The sequence below is a fragment of the Agelaius phoeniceus genome, chromosome 9, assembly GCF_051311805.1.
Source record: "Agelaius phoeniceus isolate bAgePho1 chromosome 9, bAgePho1.hap1, whole genome shotgun sequence".
In the NCBI taxonomy this organism is placed as follows: domain Eukaryota; kingdom Metazoa; phylum Chordata; class Aves; order Passeriformes; family Icteridae; genus Agelaius; species Agelaius phoeniceus.
The window spans coordinates 14,716,220-14,740,381 of record NC_135273.1 but is presented as its reverse complement, the minus strand read 5'-3'; the positions used below and the strand labels follow the sequence as shown (position 1 = coordinate 14,740,381).

At 35.9% G+C, this 24,162-nt stretch overlaps 1 protein-coding gene across 1 annotated transcript in view; it reads right to left on the bottom strand.

The window, feature by feature from the left end:
• Positions 1 to 24,162, bottom strand: part of ADGRA1 (adhesion G protein-coupled receptor A1) — a 252,358-nt gene that overhangs the window by 149,958 nt on the left and 78,238 nt on the right. The window contains exons 3-4 of the mRNA XM_054637084.2: positions 8,093 to 8,164; positions 4,207 to 4,278 (exon numbers count right to left, since the gene is read on the bottom strand). Of these exons, the coding sequence (XP_054493059.2) occupies positions 4,207 to 4,278; positions 8,093 to 8,164 (144 nt within the window). The remainder of the gene's footprint in view (positions 1 to 4,206; positions 4,279 to 8,092; positions 8,165 to 24,162) is intronic.

Sequence of the window (24,162 nt, the reverse complement as noted above, 5' to 3'; positions counted from 1 at the left end):
AGCACAGTGGCATCATCCCAGTATTCTACATCTCTTAATACTTAGATTAAATATAAACAGAATTAATGTAGATAGCAGCTCCATTACCTAGCCAAAATATATTTGCATACTTAATTCTGGAACAAAGCACTGAAACATTGGGTCCAAAGGAGATTTGGAAGATTTGTTGCATTCAATTATGTCACTCCTAGTTAGAATATATGCACCTCATTACAGCATAAACATAGCCAAAGGGTAATATATTAGCCAAAAGAGGTAAACTAGTATCTTAGAAGATGTAATAAATCCACTCTCATACTGAGGCACTGCCAGCTGCATTTGTCCTCTGACGTCAAAGCATTTTGAAATCATTTTACAGAGTAAAAATCATCTAATCCAAGAGGGTGTAAAAATTAGATCAATCTCAAGGAACATAATCAGAAGTCAGTGGCTGCAGTAATTTCAGGGCCTGTATGAAATTTAAGGTTTCATTAGTAACTTTGAATTCAATTTCTGTTCCCTGAACTACACCTCCTGATTACAATGGAGTAAAAGTCTTCTCCACATCATCAAGAGGCTGACCATTTCTTGTGGTCTCTGTGTGTCTGCCTGTTTAAAAACAATACCAGATGATACTACTAATTCATTTTTTCTTTAATCAAGAATTCTGGAGGTTGTCCTGTTCTAAACTAGACTGCACAAAACCACCAAGCCCACTGAAGGGTGTGTGCATTATCCCTGAAAGCCCAGGCAATCCTCACCCTTTTGGTGAAGTATTTGAACATACCTTTACTGTACTCAGTTTAGATTTATGCATCACATCATTGGGCTAAACCACACGGTGTTAGTTTGGGCCTAGAGCTGATTTCTCAGCTCTAACTCCCATTTTTTTCCAAACTGAATTAGATTTACAAGATTGAGTGAAACACACTGTGTTATTTTGTTTCACCTGGCATTTGTGCTTGTAAACAGTACAAGAAAATCCCATATTTGTACTTCACAGAAGGCACATGAAAAGATTTATGTCCTTTGCTCCCTCCAGTGGACTCATGGCTCTCCCTACTGGTTTTGATAACAGCCTGCAAAGAGGCTTCTGTGCTTCATCTCTGCTAACATAACACAGGAGAGCTCTAATTACCAAATCAACAACTACATAAATCAATACATATCTATGCATCATTATATTTCTCCTTCAGTAAATGGCTATGAAACCAGTTCCATGTTTAATAACTTGTCATCTTTTCCTTGTTACAAACACTGATGCTGCACTGAGTAAATGCTTCTCCATAACCTTTCCAGAGAACAGATTTCTCATACCCTCAAATGGCAAGTAAACACAATTCAGACATATCAGTAGGAACAGAAAGGTGACCTATTGTCTTTTAAACATGTTTAAAAAGTATGGTTCTTCATAAACTTCCAAGGCAAAAAAAGTGATAGAAAAGGACCAGGCGGCATCAGCTTGCAGTCCACTAACAATGGCCACTTTTACACCACAGGCAAATTGAGATCTCAGTCCAAATAATTACTATCAGCGTTAGGACATTATATGAGATTTCTGAGATCAAGGAACATGTGGTACTCTGAATGGCAGGAGACAGTTCCCCTTGACTGGGAGTGTGGCTGTATTTTTTCACAAAATAATCAGTGACCCAACAAGAGTGGTGGTACTCTTGACTTTGGTTTGGTAAGGAGGACAATCCCTGCAAGGCAGCTATAGCTTTTGACATAGCAATTGTGAAATTATTCACTTCAGATAAAAGCATAAGGTAGACTAAACTATTACTAAGCCTCTAATTTCCAAAGGACAGACTTTTGAAATACTACTACTACTAAAACAAATAAAGTAATTAATAAAGCACTAGGCCACACAGACTACAATGCAGGATGGACCTATTTATTAGGTCAGTGGTAGAAAGGCAATTTAAAACCCAAAAAAGAAAAATGGGAGATAGACTAAATGGATTAACAGCCAAATCTTAAATCTTGAAAAAAATAATTCAAAATTTTAAAAGATCAAAGAACTGGAGAGAAGATAACAGGAAAAGCTTAGAAAAGAGGAAGGAAGAATTTAAAATCTGGAAAGTGTGCTAAGACATGGTGCAAAAGACACTTCAACAATACTGCTCTATTTTAACTAAAAGATTATTAACGAGTAGATATTATAGACTGCCTAAATATATATTACTATGATTTTTAAGATCAAAGATCTCTTCATATGATGACATTATAAACCATCTATAGCCTCATATTGATTTTTAACAATTTCTGATTTGCCAACTTTTTTTTTCCTTTTTTCTTTCTTTCAAAACTCACTTATAAAATAGAAAGAGGTCAGACTAAGAGGTCTCTAGTTACCAGAATCATAATTTTTTCACTGAAGCATGGACATCATATCCACAAAAGCGTGAAGGACCTGGTGTAAAGTGCATTTACTGTAAAACAAAGTAAGATAATGGACAAGATGGAAAGGAGGGGAGTAAGACATTACTGATGCTCTGCCAAAATGGTCTTCTGAGTGGTTGCATTTTGAGCTTTCAACAATGACTCTGCCTCACAGCATTAAGAGAATGTGAGTATGAAATCTGGCAATAACAAAACCAACGTTTGGTCAAAATTAAGAGAACAAGAAGAGAAGAACCTTCTTGAACATGAACTTGTAATTAATTTAATGACACTATTCAAAGTGAAAAATGTTAGTAGACTGCCACTTGGGAGCTACACTTAAGAAATGTCTCATTCGAATTTCTGTTATAAACTGGTGCCTCAGAAGGAAAATGATACAGCAAGATCTGGAAACACAGCCATTTCCAAATTAAATGTGGGTCAAAGTTAGACCCACAAAAAGAGTGGATGCAAGAAAATACAAAGTTAATGACTGTGTAGAGGGAACTGGTGAGTCTCTCTGGTCCTTACAGCTCAGAAAAAAAATTGCCAATGCTGGGACAGATACTCGGGTGACCAGAAATAGCAGGTATATAGCAAATCTGTACAAAAAGAAACTGTAATGGTGTGGTTTGATCAGCCCAATAACCATGGGCAGTCAGCCTGCACATTGTGCCTTTTCCCTGCATCGCTGAAGGGTGTGGAGATACACTGCCACATTCTTTCCTGGGCTTCAGACAAAAGGGACAGTACAGCCAAACACTGTCACAGACCAACTGCTGTGCACTCTCTGGGAATGCATTTCTGTGCTTTGCCACCAAGAGACCAATGTTCTGTACTGAACTTCTATTTAACTTTTAAGATGAGGTCTTGCAGATTTGTGAATGGAAATTTCAGATCTTACTGAGAGAGCATGGATTTTAAGAGTTTCTATTGAGTCTGTTCCTAGCAACTAGAAACGCATTCCATTTAATAATGGGACTTCACCATTTTGAATTAAACTTACCTTCCAAGGTAATCTAACTTTATAGCCACAGTCATGTTCACTGAGCGCAACAAAAGCAGAGATAGAAACCCTCAATAGCTGAGTTGGGCTTGCCTAATTTGGCACAACATCTGAGATGAGTAAAAAGAGGGGCAGGTTGCACCTGCTCATTATGTGCTATCAAGGCTCTTCCCCTCATCTGTTCTCATTTGTTTCCATCAGAGAAGACCTCGCATAGCTACTCTCATTAATGGGATCTGTAAGTGTGCCAGACTTCAGCCTTTTACCTGGTGTTATCTTGACCTCATGGCATATCTTTCTAGAAAGATTTCCCTGTTTGTCCAAAGAAATGCCATAACTGGCTGGAGAGGACAAAAAGAAAGTATGAGATTTGTCACGTACTATAGGAATGATTGTACCATAGGATGCAGTATAGAAATTTATTTCACGTACAGGAATGAAGACAGATCTGAATGAAGATACAGGGCCCTCCTGGGCTCAGCCAAATGTCCACTTAAACCAGGATTCTTCCTATGAATTTTCTCTTTCCCAGCCAGGAAATTTACAGCCAACTTACTTTATTTTTTTCTTAGACATGCAAACAGAAATTTCATGTTTAGCCTTTTTTTAATGTGGAAATGAAATTTAATTCTTTGCATTTCTGATAGATTTTACAATTCAAATAGAGATAAAATATTTTCAATCTCAACTCATCACAATCAAAGGCTCAGGACAGGGGCCTTTTAGTACAAAACCTACAACTTTGTTATAATGTAATTTTCTGGCAACTGTACTCAGGTCGGTAATGTGACAATTGAGATTTCTTCTGTTTAAAACAAAACTGGTGTTATACTCACAATTTGTGAAGATTATTAAGTCCAACAAACATTTCTGGTGTTAGGCAACCAATTCTGTTATTTGAAAGATCCCTGAAACAAACAAAAATCCCATGAAACATTAAGTCTGTCTTATTTATATACATACCTATGTAATCACACAAAGTATCTATATTTTTAATACTTAAGGAGTTAGAGACAAATGAGAAATAAATCCTTTTCCCATAATGTAACATAACTGAATAAATGGATTAAATAACTTTTAAATTAACATTATTGAGCAATATTCCACAAATCATATTGTGACGTCTAATTGTATTAAAATGGTGTTTTATATATATGTAGTAAATAAAAGCAAAATAATATTACAAATATACAGAATTTTCCTGATCAGAGTTATTAGCGCCTGCAGTTTTTAACTTAGGAAGAATACTATGTATTTTGTTCCATGCAATATTCAGCCAAAACTGACTTTTTTTTTTACTGTTTACTCATGTTTCATCTCATTAACAGCAGCCTATCTTGCTGAAATCACAGAAACCAGAAGGCAATTAATTTTTGAGCTAGTGAGGTCAGTTTTGATAAGCGCTTGGCAAGCTCTTAAAAGAGCAATACTGTGGCTTTCTGAGAGCACAAACAGTAAAAGGCATTACATTTTTGCCAGCAGAAAGTGAAGAAATGTTTTCTGTATAAGCCATACATGCAGCACAGTGTACAGGATGCTTGCAGGAAGGAGACAAAAACAGGTATAAGCAATCATATTAGGGTAAAGCAAATCTGCCCCTTGGTAGATTAGAGTTTGATTTTTATGTATTTGGTTTTCAACCTTGACCCACATTTTCCTTCTCACCAAGTACATATTTTAAAAAATAATTGCAATTACACAAGGATTTTAAGTGATCATGCAGCCAGGAAAAATGTTGAAATTGATCGGAATGTATTTTTTGTTTTAGAATTAGAGGTAGTTTTCTGATTCCTTTACTACATTGTGCAGATTCCATATTTTTCTACTGATACATGAGAATACTAAAGTAATCAAATGGAAGACTAAAGGTTGCAGTTTGACAAATCCAGTTACTGCTTTCATGGGAACACATTCAATTAGCTGCAAAATGAAGGCAATCTCTTTAGTTCACTATGAAATTGCCTTCTATCAGACAAAGAATATATTGTTGTGCAAGTATATGATGAAACCTCACATTACAATGAAAATATTTCTAAAATGCTTGTCAAGGATATTAAGTAGAGAACAGCTGAGATAATACTGAGGATACAATATAGTGCATTAATTTCATGTTAGCATTATTCTTTAAGTTCTCCTCATAAAAGCTACATGGGAGCTCTAAAAATGCAAGTCTAAGATAAATACATATATACATACATATACATACATATATATATATATATACATACATATATATATATATATATGCGCATCTACATATCTTTCTATTAGAAGATATAAAAAGCCTACCCAGGATTCTTGGTTGGGTAATGCTTTGCTTTTGTCTAGGCAAAGTCTGAACACATATGGAAGAATTGCATCACAATGTGGGGCATAATCTGCGTAGCAAAAGCAGATTCTGTCTATACTAATCAATATGGGTGCATATTTCTTTAAGAGAGGCACACACTAAAATCGCATTTTTACCAAAATGAAAGAATAAATGCTATTTTCTCAAAGTTTAGTTCAGTAAGTGCTAGTTTCATAAGAAGTTATATAGCAGTGTTTTGTAAAACACGTTTTCCAAAAAAAAAAAAAAAAAAATAGCAAAAAGAAAAGGCAACTTGCTACACTTTTCCCCAGACTAATACCTGTTACATTAAACACAATTCAGTCCATAATGTATAAAGCTGGTGCTCCTTTTCAGGAGTTAAATGTTTAACTTACTAATGCTGACTCACAAAGTTGATGTTAGAGAGAAGAACTCTTCTGTGTTGAATAACTAAACGCCATATTTTTAGTGATTCATAAATTTTCAATTCCCATTAATTTTGTGTGTACCTTTTTGAGTAAACCCTGGAAATAATTCAGTTTGTCATTCAAATACAAATAATAACAGATCTCCAAATCATTCACAGAAAACATTCTGACAGCCTGTGCCTTGTCTATCTGACCTGCCATTTCTCTTGCAGTTGTCCACATTACATCAGCTTCTGCTTTTCTCAGCATCATTTATATTTTACACAGGAAATAAAAACATGTCAATGTACAGTCTTAAAGTAATTACTGTATTCAATATTCAACAGGAGTTTACACTATTTATTCCTTTTGCTCTACTGTCTCCTTCCCAACAGTTGCACACTGAAGGAGGGAAGATATTTTCTTGTTTACCATGGAACTACAAAGATTTGCATCAAATGTGGTAGTCCAGCAATTAAACAATTCTGTCTCTAGATTGCTTCCAGTGTTACTTGTTCATCTCAGCACTGGGGTTTCTTGAGATTTGGCATGACAAAACTCAACATTGCCAATTCTACTGCGCTGAAGAGTCTTTTCTTCTCTCTTGTCCAATACCTGATGAGTTCCTCTCCCTTTATTCCTTTCTCCTGGCTGACCTAAAGGCTCCACCTGTGCATTCTGTGGATGAGCAGCCCAGACTTGCTCAGGTTTCCTGGTTTTCCCACAAGAGGTCAGGGTTGTGTTATTAGAGTGCGCGGCCAAAGCAACAATTAGCGCTCATCTTTATTGTTGCATTCTGCTGTTGCCCCTGCACACAGAGCCAGCAAGAAAGCTTCAAACCTAATGCTCTTATTTGTGTTAAAAATGTATATGCTACTCTGGCTTCATCATTATTAAGCAAGACACTAGAACTGAGAGGCTGGTATTAGAAAACACGGCTACAGCATGATCAGAGAGAGAAACCTTCTGCAGTGCCCCCAGCACACAGCAGCTTGAGACTGCCACACCGCAGAAAAGCAGAGGATTTGTAAAATTATTTTTCAGTTGATTTGCAATCCTTCTCCTTCTCATCTAAATCTTCCCATCCCACTAAAATAATTCCTGTTTTCTTATAGGTTTTCTCATAAGACAGCATACATGATGGCTTGGAAAATGCCTGGCATGTGCTGATGGCCTACTTAGCCAGTGCATGGAAGCTGTCACTTGGAAAATTATAATTAAAAAAGGGTTCATCTCACTTTTCCTTAGGCTGAGTACAACTAAGGAGGGTCTGTAGTCCTCGTTAATTAAAAGAAAAATGCCCAGCTGAAGAATCCTACTAACTTAGATATTTTTACCCTCTAAAATGTAGTTTAAAAATCAGCCAGTGCTTCTGAAAGTACTATGAGAGCTTTTTCCAAGACAGAATTGCAAGAATGATGGACAGGGAATATACTATGTAAGATCATGTTTCCTTAGAAAACCATTATGAAAGTAAAAAAAATATCAAGCAAAGTCAAGGCTGATGGTATGGAAAATGGTAGACAAACTCTACAGTATGACAAAGTTTCCTTTCTAATAATGTATTTGATAGGGCTGATTTATGATAAAAGTAAAAAAAAAAAGTTAGTGTAGCACAAACCATTGTTCACACACATCTGAACTGTTTAGTGTTTATTTCTGTTTACTGTTTATTTCTGATTAATGTCTACAGTGATAGATCATTTGCTTAGTCATTAATTAGGCATGTTTTTTACCTTTGTAGGTGTATTTGTTAGGACACTTACCAGAGATTAAACTGATGATTTTAAATGGCAAAAGGTAAAAAAGAAAAAGAAAAGGAAGAAAGAAGGGGAAGAAGGGAAAAAAGGCATGGTAAATGTAAAAAGCAGAGTGTGTGATTTTCTATTTTACAGCCATTGCCCTTATTTGATTATTGCTTGGTGGCATATTTGAGTTGCCCAAGGATAGAAATGTCGATACAAACACAATTTTCAGAATAATTCAAATGGAATTAATACTTACAGGCGCTTCAGTTCTGAAAGCCCATAGAAGGCCCCTGGCTCAATTGTGCTGATCAAATTATTCTTCAGATCTCTAGACAGACATAACAGGAGGAGCAGTTAATTATCATTTTACCTACTTTACCACTGTTATACATGTGGAGGGTGAAATGCAATGCAATTCTGACCTTTATCTGTCTTAGCTAAAACTAAGAATTTAACTAGTAGCATCAAAAACAGTACATCATCCACCATTTATAAAAACATATTTTTCCAAGTAAGATGCTTAAGATTAGATATTTAAAAAAAAAACTGTTTGCTTTAATTCTTCTTTTCCTATTTATTCTTTTCTAAACAAGCCTACCAGCCATTCTCACCCAGGAAAAAATGTTTTAATCAATGAGTGAATGAAGTAATTAGCCAGCAAAGCAAGAGCCTTTTAGCTTCCTTATTCATTGTACTGTGCACTTTACACTTAATAAATTTCTCGTTTCCACCTAGTGTAGGCAAAGCAGTTGGCATGTGAGACAAACAGACAGGTCAGGTTTCTGTTCTGAAATACAGGCATTTTCTCCTATTTGGCAGACTGGTGCTTCATTTTGCACTTGCTGACAATCCAGAGCATTGGCTGTTTTACAGATAAAGAATATTTCACTGGCATTAGTAATCTTGTCTGCTCCTGACACAGAGCTTGAGGCCATGACACAGCTCTCAGCTCAGTCCCCACAGAGATTCACTTCTGAACTGTCTCAAAGACTTTGTGATGTGAACCCTGAGGAAGTGCCTTCAGTGCAATTAGATAAGCAGGCCTAGGAGACAAATGTTGTAAATTCTTGTAGGCAGTGTTCATCTTCTGACAATTTGCAATTCATAGGGAGCAACTGGTGCTCACTAATTTCAGTGCTGATTCTCAGGCTGGCCACTTTCAGAAATTACAGCACATACACTGCTTGACTCTGCCAAAGCATGGATGGATCAACAGACATAGGAATAATCTTATTTATAACTTTTTAAATTACTGCAGATAAAATGCACTCTGGCTGAAAGCTTGAGTTCACTACCTGCTATTGGCCTGAATATGGCAAGATTTCTTCCCAAATATTTATTTCCCAGAAGGATATATTTTATTTTCTAAGTAAAAATCATAAAGAAGTACTTCTGCACTTTTCTAGCCATTTTTGCACATCTCTTGAATACAGTTCCAAAAACTTGTATCTCATGCCCATTCTATTATAGAAACAACGTTGATGAGTGATTTGTCTCTAACTAAGATCTCAGTTGGACTCTTTAAGAGTCAAGTTCAGCATTCAGCCTGAGACACTAACAGTCTTTAAGAAGTCTTTAAGAACTGGAAGAAGATTTAGGGTTTTTTTAAAATATTTTGTGGTCAAACATTTTCATCTTAGTTCCCTGCTATCAGAAGCAGCTACTAGATTTATCTTTCTTTGTCTTCATTCACTCAAGAAGTTCTGACCATTTCTTTAACGGTGAGTTTTCTACACCTTCTCATAAATAAAACTGTTTAAACAAAAGTTCTGCACACCATTCTCCAGAGTCAGCTTGCAAGGATGAGTCTTTTGTTTGGCAAAAATTAATCTACACAAGTGATTATTCCTTTGATGATTTAGGGTTTTTGTTCTGTGGGTGAGTCAAAGCCTCATTTTTTTTAACATTTAAATATTCAATACTAAACATTTGTGTCTACTCCTTTTGCTTGTACAGTACATTAAATATGTAACTACTCAGGTCAAAGAAGTTATTTAGCTTGCAGAAGTAAATCCATATTAAAAAATACTGGAAGAATACTGTTTTCATCATAGAACAGCCATATTCTTATAACTCATAAGACAAAGCAAAAATCTATCTCAAGCTTTACACTGAAGTGTTTACACACTTGTAAACAACTTAAGAGGCATAGTCCATATGCAAATATGTGCATTTTAGGCAGGGGAAACTGCCAGTTTTAATAATTAATCTTTATATCAATTACATACATTCTTTGTTAACTGCCAACTCATCTAAATCTTCTGAAAGTTGCAATCAGGCAAAGTGATCAGTTCTCATAGCCAGTGGTAACAGCTCAGAACAAACATAAAATAGTCAGGCTAAGTGGCAAACTGTTGACAGGTGAGTTCTAATGACAGTCAAAATAACCTAGTAGACAAAATGCCTTCCATTTACTGAAATCTTCTATGTTCTTGTTTATGGAAACTGCCCTGTTTCCCCATAACTTGTAACCACATAGGAAAAACCAGCATAACCCTCAACTATCACCTACAGGGAAGAAAAAGGTCATTTAATGTTAGTAGAAGGTAGACCATTACATGGAAAAGTGTCCATCACTTACACTGTCACAAACAAGACATCTGGCTTCCTCATTTTGGAAATTACACTTAAAATAGGTAGGTCATTTTTGTAAGGATGTTCTCAGAAAATGGTAGATAATTACACTGCCCACAATTCTGGCACTTTCTTAGCAATTAGTATTATTGCATAATGTTTCCATATAATTCTGGCCTAACAAAATAGGTGTTTTATTCCTTGTGATTCTTGAACATTTCATTTAATGTGATTAAAATTAAAAAATAAAATTATTACAACTGCTAAAAACCAAAAATTCATACTTCTGCATTAGGAAATCCCATTTTCTTCCCAGCCACTTGTATTTGTTACTAAATTACTATAATTAAAATATTAAATTAGCTTCTCCCATTTTCTGATTTAGGAAAAAGTTTGTCATATTGAAGCCTCATAGCAATTAGAATTAACTTGCACTGAGCTAAATAAAGAAACCAGAGTAAATTTGGTTGTGTGTTTACATTTTTTCCCCAAGAGCTACTGCTGAGGTTTGGCAAAAGGTCATGATCCAAGAGAAGCCAAAGAGCAGCCCAGGCTGGACCACACACATGCACATATACCAGACAAGTGATTTTATCATCAACCAAAAGCAAAAGAGAAGTGAAAGAACCCCAGTATCATAATATTGAATGACCACAGCATGACCCATTTGAAGTCCAAAAAGAAAGCACTTTCTAACTAACAGTTATGATTTTCCATCATTTCTGATGCTGTATTCTAACTTTAAAGTATCTATTCTGAATCTGAATGACGTGTCATTAGTGCTGTGGGAGTATAGACCTGAAATTAAATCAAAACCAAGTGCCATGTACAAGTACAGATAGAGAGAAGCTACATGAAGTTAGCCATAGTCATAAAAACTGCAGCACTTATATCCTGGCTGCAGAGCTGCACAAAATCAAAATGGGAAAATATTTATTGAACTATATTTCCCCTAATATCATTAGAGTTGCTAGATAAACTTCCTGCAGGGCACTCTGATCTTAACTTGACCTAAATAGGTAGAAGAACAATATAGAATGCACTGTGTTGTCATTAAAAAACAATCTCAGATCGTTACAGAGGAGACTTTCCTTTTCACCTGCAAGTCTGAACTGACATAAATTACATCCAACAACCATTAAGCACTGTCTTCTTATTTGTAGGTATTTGCAAATAATAGGCCCACAGGTAAATACAATCAAGGATTCCTTTACTAAGAACCACAAGCTGCTGGCAGTTTATTAGTTTACACATTAAGCTTTCAACTGACTTTTACTTTCTTAAGAGAAAACTTAAGAAAAATAGCTGACTTGAGAAGGAATTTGTGTTCAAAGTATTCGCTTCCTGATGGCTTAGCTAAGAGGTAAATTAAACAAGAGGAACAGGCTACTAATGAGACATCACGAGAACATTTAGTAACTACTCCAGGCCTCTCAGCTGTTAGACATCTTCCATGGCTGAATCCCTGATTATCTGAATGTATTCCTGAGAGTCTTGATGCTTCAAGATCACTGTGTGCACTTACACAGCATAGAACATAGTGGGGAAAAGTTCACTGAAGTATAGACAGTCCATTAACAAAGGAATCACTTTATCTTAAACTGTATTCTGATGTTTTGTACCAACATCTTTGCCTTCAGACATTGCATATTCTTTCTCCAACTTACAATATGTGTGTAGATAAAGTGCTGTAGATATTTTGAATACATATTCATAACAAGAATATTCAACTAATTCCAGTACTTTGTTCAAATTCCTGACATCGATACATCTTTCATAAAAAATTATAGGTTGTACCAAGAGGACATCTGTGTTTAGAAAGCTGTCATTATGGTGCTGCAAACTTTCCAAAAAAGCTCTGAGAAGAGCAATCAGTTGTTAAGCAGATGCCAAATACCAATGAAATATGACTGACTTTCCACATTTTGCATACTACTATGAAACAACAACAGACAAAACAAAAAAAATAAGGTCACATCTTCCACTTCTTTCTCATGTGAAATATTACAGCTAAACTAAATATCACCTTTGCCCAAGAAATGAATGCAGAAATGAATGCAGACTTGAGATCTTTGAAGAAAAGGTTATGGTCACTGCAGCAGGAAAGAGGCATAGCCAGTGACAGAAGACAATAGTTAGCACCTATTCCACCACCATGACAGTGACAGTCAGGGCTGGCACTCCTGAACACAAGAAACAAGAGTTAGGTTGATATTGGCAAAATGTGTTTTGAAAACATTTCAAAGGTACCCATCTGTAGAGGAACCAGTACCTTTCTTGTACTCTGGTGGCATAGATATAATCAAAACTTATTTTCATCTCCATTGTTGGTAAATGCATTGTTGAATGAACATATTTCATCAAATAGGCAGATTAAGTAACATCAGTTACCTGGAGCTATCATCAGTAACTAAATTAATGAACATGATCCCATGGAACTCCAGAGCTCTTTTGTTGTCTTTATTTTAATTTATTTTTTTAAATTATGAGAGCAGATATTTAACCTACTTTCCAGAATCAGAAAAGTTATGGTTACATCTCAGTTACGTTCCAAGAGATAAAGACAAAACTCTCTCCAGTTAGAAACATCAGATAATAAACGTAAACATGCACACAAATATGGACAATAATTGTCCAGTAATGGTCTGCCTTTCCAGACACAGAGGCTATAGGTCTTTTGTTTGCTTAGCATGCTGATGATGCATTTTCCTTTAATTTCCCCTTTTTAATCCAAGCCATTACTGGTTGGATTCCCTAAAACAATAGACCCTAAGGACTAGACAAAAATATGACTGCTGTCTGCTCAAGGTGCTAATGACTGAACAGAGGTTTCAGACCCATCACTTGATGGCAATTATGACATGCAGAACAACAGAAAGGTCATCACACTTTGGTTTTTAATTTAAGGCTGATGACTCATTCACATCAAATGTGGTGTGGTAATTTGGCAGTTATTCATTATTTAGGAGCATGCCTAAAAGTGTAAAACAAAGTACTAATAATGGCAGCTGAAACAAAACAGAGAGAGGCTTTATGGTAGTTTGTTTGCTCAAAGAATCCCATAGAATCTTAAAAGTTATTTCATTTTCACAGTAATAGTCACAGAGCAAGAATGTAAAACTCAGGGTATTTGAACTGAAGGAGCAGCATGCCAAGTAAGAAAAAAATGACTAAAAAGCTTGGTAAAACAAGATTAAAAAAAAGATAGACTATCAGTACAAATTTGTTGATACATTTTTATAATGTATATGATAAAAATAACATTTTAAAAGATTAATTAATGCAGTTTCATTCTAAATATAACATTGACCAATCAGAATATAGGTGCAAAGATGTTCGGCACCTGCCTCTACTTTCAGCATTTTGTTATCGATAGCTCAGATTTCAATGCATTTTTAAATAAAGAAAAATCATCTATGCTTTCCGGATTCTTCTACTTTGGCATGTTTTTAAGAAAGAAAAATTCAGCATTCCAAATATATACAAGTGTTCCTATATGTTTTCCTTTTTATGCCACAAACCCAGACATATGTGGTGAGATCACATTAGGCACAGAAGCAGATGCTTGGCACTTGTAACCTGGGGGCTGAAGACAGAGTGGCTGTGCCACCCAGCCCCCAGGAAGGGGTCACTTGGAGCAGGTGTATGGGGCTCAATCAAGACTGAAAGGTCAGAAGAAATAAATGCTGAGAGCAGATAAAGTGGGTTTCAGTGTCCACAGCTCTGCAGGGCCAGCAGAAAATGCCTCCCTGCTGGCAACAAGGCCTTGGTGTACAGTGACAGATCTGGCATTATGCTGATTACAATGGCAGAACTTGTGTCTGTCCATAGCTGTGGAGAGACATGAGGAACACAGAAACCCTTGGTAGCTGCAAAGAGCCAGAGGCTTCCTTAAATTCTACACCTACTGGGACTTGTCTCTGTGTTCATGCCTAGAAGGCAGTTCAGCGCAGCTTATGGTTCTTGACATGTGCCCCACGCCTCTTGCAAAAAAGCTAATTGTTGGGGGAAGAAAGAAAAAAAGAAGAAAAATAAATGAGTTCAGAGATTAATTCCAGCCTGTGAGAAAACTGTAAAGAAAATTAAAAAGTCAGGGGAAAAGTATCCTCAACCTTTTTTTTTTAAACAAAACACACAGACCAAATAAAATGTAAAAAGACAGTTAGAAAGTGGGTAAAACACGCTTTCTACTGAGAAAGGAGTAGTTATTCCACATTTTGAGACTGCATGGCTTTGCCTTTACAGATTTCCAGCACTGTGTATTCAACGTTCCTAGGTCAAATTTCAAACTCTGGAATTATAGTACAAAAACAGCATGAAATACTGGAAATTTGTCCAGAATTTTCAAAAGCGCATCTGAATTAATCTTTCATAATAAAATATGGAGATTTTCCTTTTTATACCAAAGTATCAGAGGTATCAGTGTAATGAAAATGTAGTTTTTTGTTAGATAAGAGAACCTTAAAATATACATCCATCCTATCATGGAGCTTTGAGTGGGGCCTTTCTTAAGGAAATATTTGATTCTTTTTCTGTTACTGTATCAAGATTGAGCTGGAAAACCACAAGTGATTCGTTATTGAATTTCAATTTGAGATTACAGGACTTAAAACATCCAAAGAAAAGAGGAATGAATTTTAGCCTGAGGTGTAAAGGAAAAATAAGTACCTGCAGATGGCACACAGATTAATCTAGGAGTACTTTTGAGCCAAAATTAAGATAATTTATTACTCAGCGTAGATCAAGAAAATAGGAATCATCTTTCCTACAGCATTTATTTCATTCTACTGTTTTCATGATAGAGAAGTAGAACACTTCAAAACCCAAGTTGAATCAATTAAAAAAATGTCAAGGAGCAACTCCATATTTCTTCCTACTTACTTTTGCTTCAGAGTTTCATCAAAAGAGAAAGAATCTTAATTAACAATATCGCAAAGAACAGGGACACTGACACACACACTGAGTCCAGGGACCTGCAGTAATTATTCAGCTCATGATGGGAGATGGACAAGGGAACACTGCAGGAATCTCCACCCAGCTCCAGGAACCATCATACTCAAAGCTGTTCCTCCTCTTTATCTGGGAATGTGGCAATGCCCAGATACATTCCAGCACCATATAGAGCAGAAAGCCCTTTCCAGAATAGGAGGGCGAAAACAAATATAGAAACCATTTGAACACTTCATTCAGTCAGTGTTAGAGGCAACATTAATTGCACAGAAATCCTGTCAATTTAAACTGCCAGTAAGTAGTTTAAGGATAACAGGCAAGAATTGCCTATAAGCAGTTTAACTCAGAGGAATTAAACCTTGTTGGAAGACTGGTCTGAGAATCCTTCCCCAGAGGGCCCTGTTTTATATAAACTGGGTCTTTGGTAATAACACAGATAAATTTTAGTTTTTCAAAAACCAACCACATGTGCTAATGAGAAGGCATGCAGAATTGTCTTCTGCAGAAATGAGGGTTAATGTGAGCCCTCTGCAAAACCTCCTTGAGTATTTTCAGTGCACAGTTTATAAATTTGCACTTTCCTGCAATTTTAAAATACTTTTTGCTAAGAAATCATGTAAAATACAGATGAGCAAACTACAGATGAGCTGAAAAATAAGACCAGAGGTTCTATGTGAATGTATAATTTCTCCCCATTATTTAAACTCATTGCCATTTACTTTATATTCTATACAATGTGTATGATGAGATTTTCAAGTAAAAATTATTTTAAAGAAAGTAAAAAATCTTATTTCTCCTATCTCAGAACTGCCAATAATTATTTCAAGCCGAAATATATTCTATTACAAATAATAATAAGTTGGCACATACTTAACCTGTGTCTGTTGGTCCCACTTGAAATGTTCTTTTTCAATGATTTTCATGCCTTGTTTCATCACTAGTGTTTTAGGCAAAATCATAGGGTTTTAAAATAAATTTTCTTTTGCTTATATAAAAGTTTCAGCCTTAGGATATGCAAAGATTATTGAAAAGCCAAACAAAAATCAACACAGACATAATAACATACAATAGTAGCTGGGGCCATAGGAACATTCACAGGCCTTCATAGCCTGAAAGAACACAAAAAAATGGAGGAAACAGGAAAGAAAACACAAAAAAAGGATGCAGGGAAAGAAGGAGTACATTATTGCTGGAGATCATTATTGCTGAAAGCTGTTGGCATGTTTTGTTCAGTGAGGCATCCCTTCCTTATCAATCCTTCTCACCACACAGAGTAGCAGAACTTTTCCCAGATTATTTACTCATACCTTATTTCATGGCATCTCTTCTACTTCCATTCCATTGCCTCTCCCTCAGGCCCTCAGAAATAGTGCTTTATTTCCACAGGTTTCCTAGGTCAGGCCTGGGATCCAGCTACTCTCTCCCACAGATAATTCAGTTTATGCAGCAAACCCTCCTCCAGGCATGGGGGGCACACAAAAGCTGGTGGTTAGGTATGAGCAGCCCTCTTAACAAATCCCAGGGCTGCTGGAGCTCTGGGAGAGCTACATTACTGAGCAAGAAGCTGGTGGAAGAAAAGGGACTTTGTGGTGGCTACTTTAACATGTGTATTTACAAATCTGCTCTTGCTACATCTCCTTAAAGGATGACAGCATCTGACACAAATCATGTGTTATCTTAATGACATCACTATATAACATTTCAGATGGATAGATCATTGGGGTGGGCTGACCTTGGCTGGCTGCACATCAGACTAAGAGAACTATTTGTGGTCCTAATGGGAAACAGAAGCTGAGATAGTCATAAATTTAATTAAGTGATGTGCTGAAATATAGCTAAACTATGTTACATATATTTCAAAAAAAATCCCAGGAAAAAGAAATCATTCGTGATTTGGACAGCCCTATAAACTAACTTTACAAGTGAGTTTATTTTATATTCCTGTCACTTATCACAATATTTAATTTTTATATAGAACATCTTTTATATTTTTCCTAATATACACTGCCCTGATAAAACTCTTAATGTTTGTGCTAAGGAAAGAAGAATTTTGGTGTCTAATCAACTGTTTCATGAAGTAAAAATTTATACTGCAGCAAAACTATGACTCAACAACAAGAGTTCTACCAAAACTCCTAAGAAACACTGCCAAGTAGTCTCACATACCTGCATTTTAAGAGGCATATAAAAATAATTCCTTGGAATAACAACTCTTACATCAAATAAATGTATCTAAACCCATCCACCATTAGACTGCTCTGGGTCAGGAATGCAGCTACAGCTGACCCTGAGGAACTGGCATTTTATTTAATTGTACAAGTGCTTTGCACTAACAACAGGAAAGATGCTTTTAATTCTAAATTGACACCAAAAGTGATCTGCAAATTATAACCTTTCATTCCAGCCTGTAGTTGTCTAACACAACTTTCTTTCATTCTGTTTCTAATCAATTCTCTCACTTTTAGCCAGTAGTAATTTGCCCTGTATTTCATTCCCTTTGCTTACATTCCTATCCTCTTAATTTCAAGAAGAAATTCCTGGCTTTTGTCATGTTCTGACTGTTTCCTGTTCATGCAACAACTGTAATAATTTTGAAGATGTATTTCCACTAAACAATTTGCCTGGGATTTCATTTAACAAAAATATGTGTTTTATATTTATTCGTCCCATTTTGAAACATTTTAATCTTTTAGAGCTGAAAAGAAACACACTATGTTTTGTCCTTTTAAAAGGTGGTGGATCCAGTGCCTACTCATAAAAGACTTCACTTCCCAGCACTAGACTTGGATCTAAATGTTTTTAGACAAAAAATAAAAACAGCTTCTTGACATTATTGTCCAGCAAAATTAATTATTGAATTATGATTTATGATCATCATTTGCAAACTTCATTCTTACTAAAAAATGCAATTGTATTAATTCTTCTGTAGTCTTCCTATGAAACTTTTAGATACTAGGATAATTAATGTGATATATCAAGATATATATTATTATTATTAAAGTCATAATATATTAAATCATGTATATAAAAGCAAAAATATCTTGATTATATGAAACATATGGAGCATAACGATAATGAATATTGTACCAGCAAAATACAATAGCATAGAGAATGCTTCAAAGTATTTAAATTACACAATACATACAATTTTAATAATTTTATATAATAACAGTAGTAGTAGTAAATATGTAAGCAATAATTAATGATCAAGTTAAATTAGATCTTGTATTTCAAATATCTCCTGCATCTCTTAATGAAGGAAATTTGCACAGATGAGGCTTCACTAGTCCTTCATAAACTAAGCTTTATATTACTAGGCATCAGTAGTGCTACACTTTGTTATTCCTCCAAAGACTCTGATAGGAGAACAGAACAACATCCACCAATGGAAAAATTACAAGGCACTATAGCTTTTATTACTCTCCATTGTTTTAATAATGAAACTATATTCTTTTATTCAAAACAGTATTAACTGCTCAGTATGCAGTTTGGGTTGTGGTACATCAGCCTCTCAACTCATCTTCTGCAAACACAACTCCCCTCATGGCTATTTTACTTCAAGAAAATTAAAATTGACCTTGGACCCTGCCATGTCTCTTTCTTATTCAAATCCACTAAAATATTTCTCTCTTTAGGAGACATTTATTAATGGGGAAACAATGGTGTTTCAGTGACATTTCCTTTCTACGTTGTCATTTCTTTCAAGTGGTCTCAAATCTTCCCAGCTCAACTCTAGCTCTGTGATGCTGATTTCAATTCTAGGTAATTGTGAATTAAAGTTCTTTATAGCTATTTGTACACTAGCAGAATCCAACTGTTTTATTAAAAGATGACTGGAAATCTCCATAAGAGATGGCCTGATGTAAAACTGGCTTGCTAGGGAGCAGGTCACTCCAACTTTCCTATTTTAAATTTAATTTCTATTTTGAAATTTTGAGAGTGAATTCCTGAGAATTGTTACTATAACTTACCTCAACAGATTAGCAAAGGTTGGCATAGAGCTCCATAAATAATGCACGCATTATTTAGAGTCTTCCTTTCCTAGGTTATTTTAATTTAGCCAATATTGAGACATAAAATACTTATTAAATTCATACAAGCAGGATCAGTAAAGAATGCTGGGACACAGCCAGTCAAGTCGTGTAAAGCACTACAAACTGGCACACAAACATTGCAGAAATGAAAAGCAAGACTGGATAATCTCTTCTTCAAATCAATTGCCCTGAATGGCAGAAATAATTTTCAACACTTTCAAGTACTCAAAGCATATCAGAGTCAGAAAGGACTTAATGCCTAGCAGGGCCATGACAATATACACTGGTCACCCAGAGCAGGGCAGGCAAAGTGTTGGCCTGGCTCCAAAAAAGCACTTAGACAACTAAAGTAAAACTTGAGTGGAGCATTGGTTCTAAATCCCAGAGTGCAATTCACAGCCCCCACTTCACCTCCTACGTGTCCCAATGGCTGCAGCTACTTCAGCCTCCACTTTTCAACTCCCCAAATTTCAGAAAGGGTGCTGGGCATGCCCAACACCTCAGAGCTTGGTGACACAAAAGAGCCCTTTGGGGATTTGCAGGCAAGACCTGCAGACACCATGGCTCTCTGCAGGGCCAGGCAGGCTGAGAGGATGCCACCAGCAAAGCCATGAAAGCAAAGCACAGCCCAGCATCCAAGGGAACAGCGAAATATTGCCATGCAGCACTCCTACAGAAACCAATTACAGCTGGAGACATGGAAGACACTGTTTTGGTACCATCCTCACCCAGAAGGGATGGATAACTACATTTGAAATACACAGGAGCTAAAGAAACTGGCTGGGATCTCTGTTCCCTAAAACAGTATTTTTATATGTTATCAAACAATTGTTTACAGAAAAACCAATTATCTCCTTGTTGAAGAAATACCCTTGGAACTTGTCTGCTTCTGTTCCTTTCTTTCTGGCCCCATAAATCTTGAACACTTGAATACATAACTGGCACAGCTCCATTTCAACAAGATCTACATCCTGGTTAAGGCCTTTCCCACAGAGGCAAGTGAACATGTGATGTGCTCAGGCTGAAGAGGCTGAACCTGGGTCCTTCTCTTCCAAAATAGATACTCCAGCCATCAGGCCAGTACAGAAAGCACAGTTACCTTCTTTTATGACCACATTTCAAATAAAATATGGAGTCAGTTATGCCTTTAAAGAGGAATGGCTTAAGTAGAAGTATTGGGTTGCAAATCCCAGTCCCAGGAAAGAAACTTGTCAGGCTTCAGCACTTCTGAAAGGCTCAATGCCTGTTCAGTCCCTCAGCCACGATGGCTGGTTTGGATTCTCTTCTTATGGACCTAATTCTCCCTGCTCACTGTATAAAGAGCTTAGGCCTCCAAAGAATAGCTGAGAACTACATTTTGAAAGCCAAGTATCTGTTCTACACGTGACAGTGCTGAGAAGCACTAAGTCTACTATATCTGGTTGCTGATGGGAGCCTTAGCAACTTCCTCAGCTAGTAAGCTGCTAAATTTTCTGTTTAAGGGCTGTATATATTATTTACTACCCATTTGGCTGGGTTTAGTTTGTTTTTAGCTGTTTTCAGATGGCTTTGAAATAGGCCAAGACAAGAATCAACTTTCTCTTCAATCCAGCAAGAAAACCCAAGACAGGGGTGGGAAAGCAGAGCAGAGAGCATAATTAATGTGACACTTGCTCCTTTCCAACGCAGAGTGCTAAGGTACATGCTTGGGATTGCTACTCCAATTTCTAAGTAATGGCACAGTGCAATACCCATAAGAAACACTGAAGGTAATACTTCTAAACCAATTTATAATTTCATAAAGACATGGATCATGAGGCTAAATGTGATTTTGCGTTTCTTTTTCCATATAGAGCACTTTTAAAAGGGTTAATTCTGAAGAACAGCATTTTCCTCTGGAACAATATACACTATGCACATACTCCACTCTTATCCCTTCCCCTCCGCTGATAAGTGGTGGGAAAGGGCAACTCAGAAAAAATGTCATCCCATATCTGTCTCCCACTCAGCACACACTAACCCAATTCTCAAAAACCTCATTAAATTCAGGATGGGAAGGATGAGAACGAAGCTGCAGCACTAACTGTGCACAGTTTGTGTTTACCAGCAAGAACACTGTATGTAGTGTTGCTTACAACGTAGCCTGTAGTTAGGAAGCATTCTTGTTGGCAGCTTTGACAATTTATCTATTCATATCAAAGTGAAAGAGAGGCTGCTTTAAAACTGGCGCTCCTTGCCCTAATGGGAAAAGAAGAATATTAAAAACTATTACAGTGAAATCTCTGTTGCCATCAAAAGGTCGTTGATTCTACAGACAAACAACCTAGTGTTAATGATTTAACAAAACATTTTTCACACAGATTACATGCTCATCCGTCAATATATAGTATTTTTCACATCAAGAAACTACAGACAATTTGTTTTTACAATGTCAATGACGAAAAATTGTGTGAAAATCAAATACAATGCCGAAGTAATTATGCTCTTACCTAGGCAATGTAATTAAAAACACAAAGAAAAGAAATGTTGCCATTGTTTGGACACAGACTTGTTAACAAGAGGACTGTCCTAAGAGGAAAACAGTCTTGCTGTGAAATTTTTTCAGCAGTCTTTTGATTTGAAAAGATGTATATTAAGGCAAGCACATAGGCCCAAATTTCATCACTCACTTGTCTCTGTTTTGAGCATGTTCAAGCACGAGGGAAAGAAGGTAAGAGGCTGATTTTGACTTTGTGAAAGTAACTACACCAACACGTTCCTGCCAAATAGTGTATGAAATAAGATAAACATTACACAGCATTTCAATCATCCTCAAGAAAAATAGAACTCATACAACAATCAAAAGAGTAGACAGCAGTTAAGACTCTTTCACTTACTTTGAAAATAAGTTTTTCAGCTCAAGAAAAGTATATTAAAAATATCTTGATTTTGAAATTTTCAGCATACTAAAAAAAAAAGTATGTGGACATCTATTGTACAGAGGACCAAAAAATGAGAAGCTTATCTCCCTCTCTAACCACAAGCTCGCCTGATAACTTACAATATTCTATATGGCTTTCAAGAAATTTAAATGTAAATTATGTATCAAAATATTAATAATCAACAATGAAAGTGATAATGGAATTTTTATGCAGGTTTCAAAAATATTTTGCAGATAAAGTCAAAATCTACAAGTTAAAAATCCAGCAAAATCTATCATCATTAGACAAATTCAGCAGTTTTAGTTGCAATCATGTATGTATTTCTCCATAACTGATGATGACAACACTCTTGTTTTTTATGTATGAAATAGAAAATGTATTGTATTTATACAATAGAAAATGTATGTAACTATTCATTTTATTACTTTTAAGTGTTGGCTTGGTGAATGCTGCTATTAAAAAATATGAGTGATGGAAATGTTGACAGTTGACAGGTAGGGTTTCTTGGCTTTGTTTTGAATGAAGGCTTCTCTTGTTGAGCTAAATATAGTCACTCTAACTTTGACTCTATGCAATGTGTGGGTGACTGATCCAAAGCCATATTATAGAGGTGGCATGAATTAATTTTTTTCTGTGACACAGTACCTACAAATGCAGAGAACAAAAGAGAATTAGGTAATTCAAAAAAGCAATTTTCATATACCATGGATTCTGAGGGACTATGTACTGAACTGTGCACCTGTTTCAGTAGGATTGGAACTGTTTCATGGCAACATATTGTAATTTAAACATTTGTATGGGTGATTAATTCGCCACCTTTGTAATTTTACTGTATCTTCAATATTAGAGTTTGTCAGAAGTTATAGTACTGCAATTCATCAAGAAATCTGGTAAACATTTAGATCAAGTTGTTACTCTTGGTTCACTAAGAGGCTGGGGTAGTACAGTACATGTTAACTATCTAGAATCACAGGGCTGTAGAACCACTAGCCATGACCAAGTACAGCTACATTCCACTAAGCTGATAAATCTGGCCATTTACATGTTAAATAAAATACAGAGCTGATATTCAGGGTTACATCAACTAGAAATAAAAATATTCTTGTACTTTTGTATATTTTTGGCTGAATTGCTTGTTTCCAGGAACAACAACAGCAACAAAAGAAAATACAGAAAACTCCAGAAGGCCCCAGTCAAGGCTGGAGCTCTTTTGTGCTGTGCAAACACCTTTTTTTTCCTATTCTGGATATATATAGAATGACAGGTCATGAGCTCACCATATACAATCATCTACAGGATCAGCCAAAAATCTTATGTTCCCTGCCCTAAAGAGATCAGAATAAAATTCATCCAAGTTTTATCACTGACCTCTGAGAGACTAAAATGAAGTCAAAGAAATTCTTGTCTTACAATTATTTCAAACACAACAGAAATACAAGGTAGAAGCTGAAAAAAAAACTTATATTACATGATTTACATAAAGTAAAGTGTCCCAGATTGCTCTGATGTTGTAGTTCACTAGAAGCTAATTCTATAAACTGTGAGCATTTCTTTGGACACAGTCTCTTCATGATACTGGTTACACCAAAATCCTCCTTCCCAACTAATCTGTTCATTCTGACTTAACTAATGTATATGTGACACCAGTGTTAAAGATCTGCACAAGATTTATAGGCTACCACAGTATGAACTCATGCCAGTAGAGTCTTAACTACTTTCAGAAAAATAGGGAATGTGATGACCATGTTTATTGTTATAACCTTTTTTCTTTTGAACTAATCAAACACAGCTTGAATAATTTACTGGGAAGACAAAATATTCATAAAAGCTCTACAGGACAGTAATTCCTGATAGAAATATCAGAAATC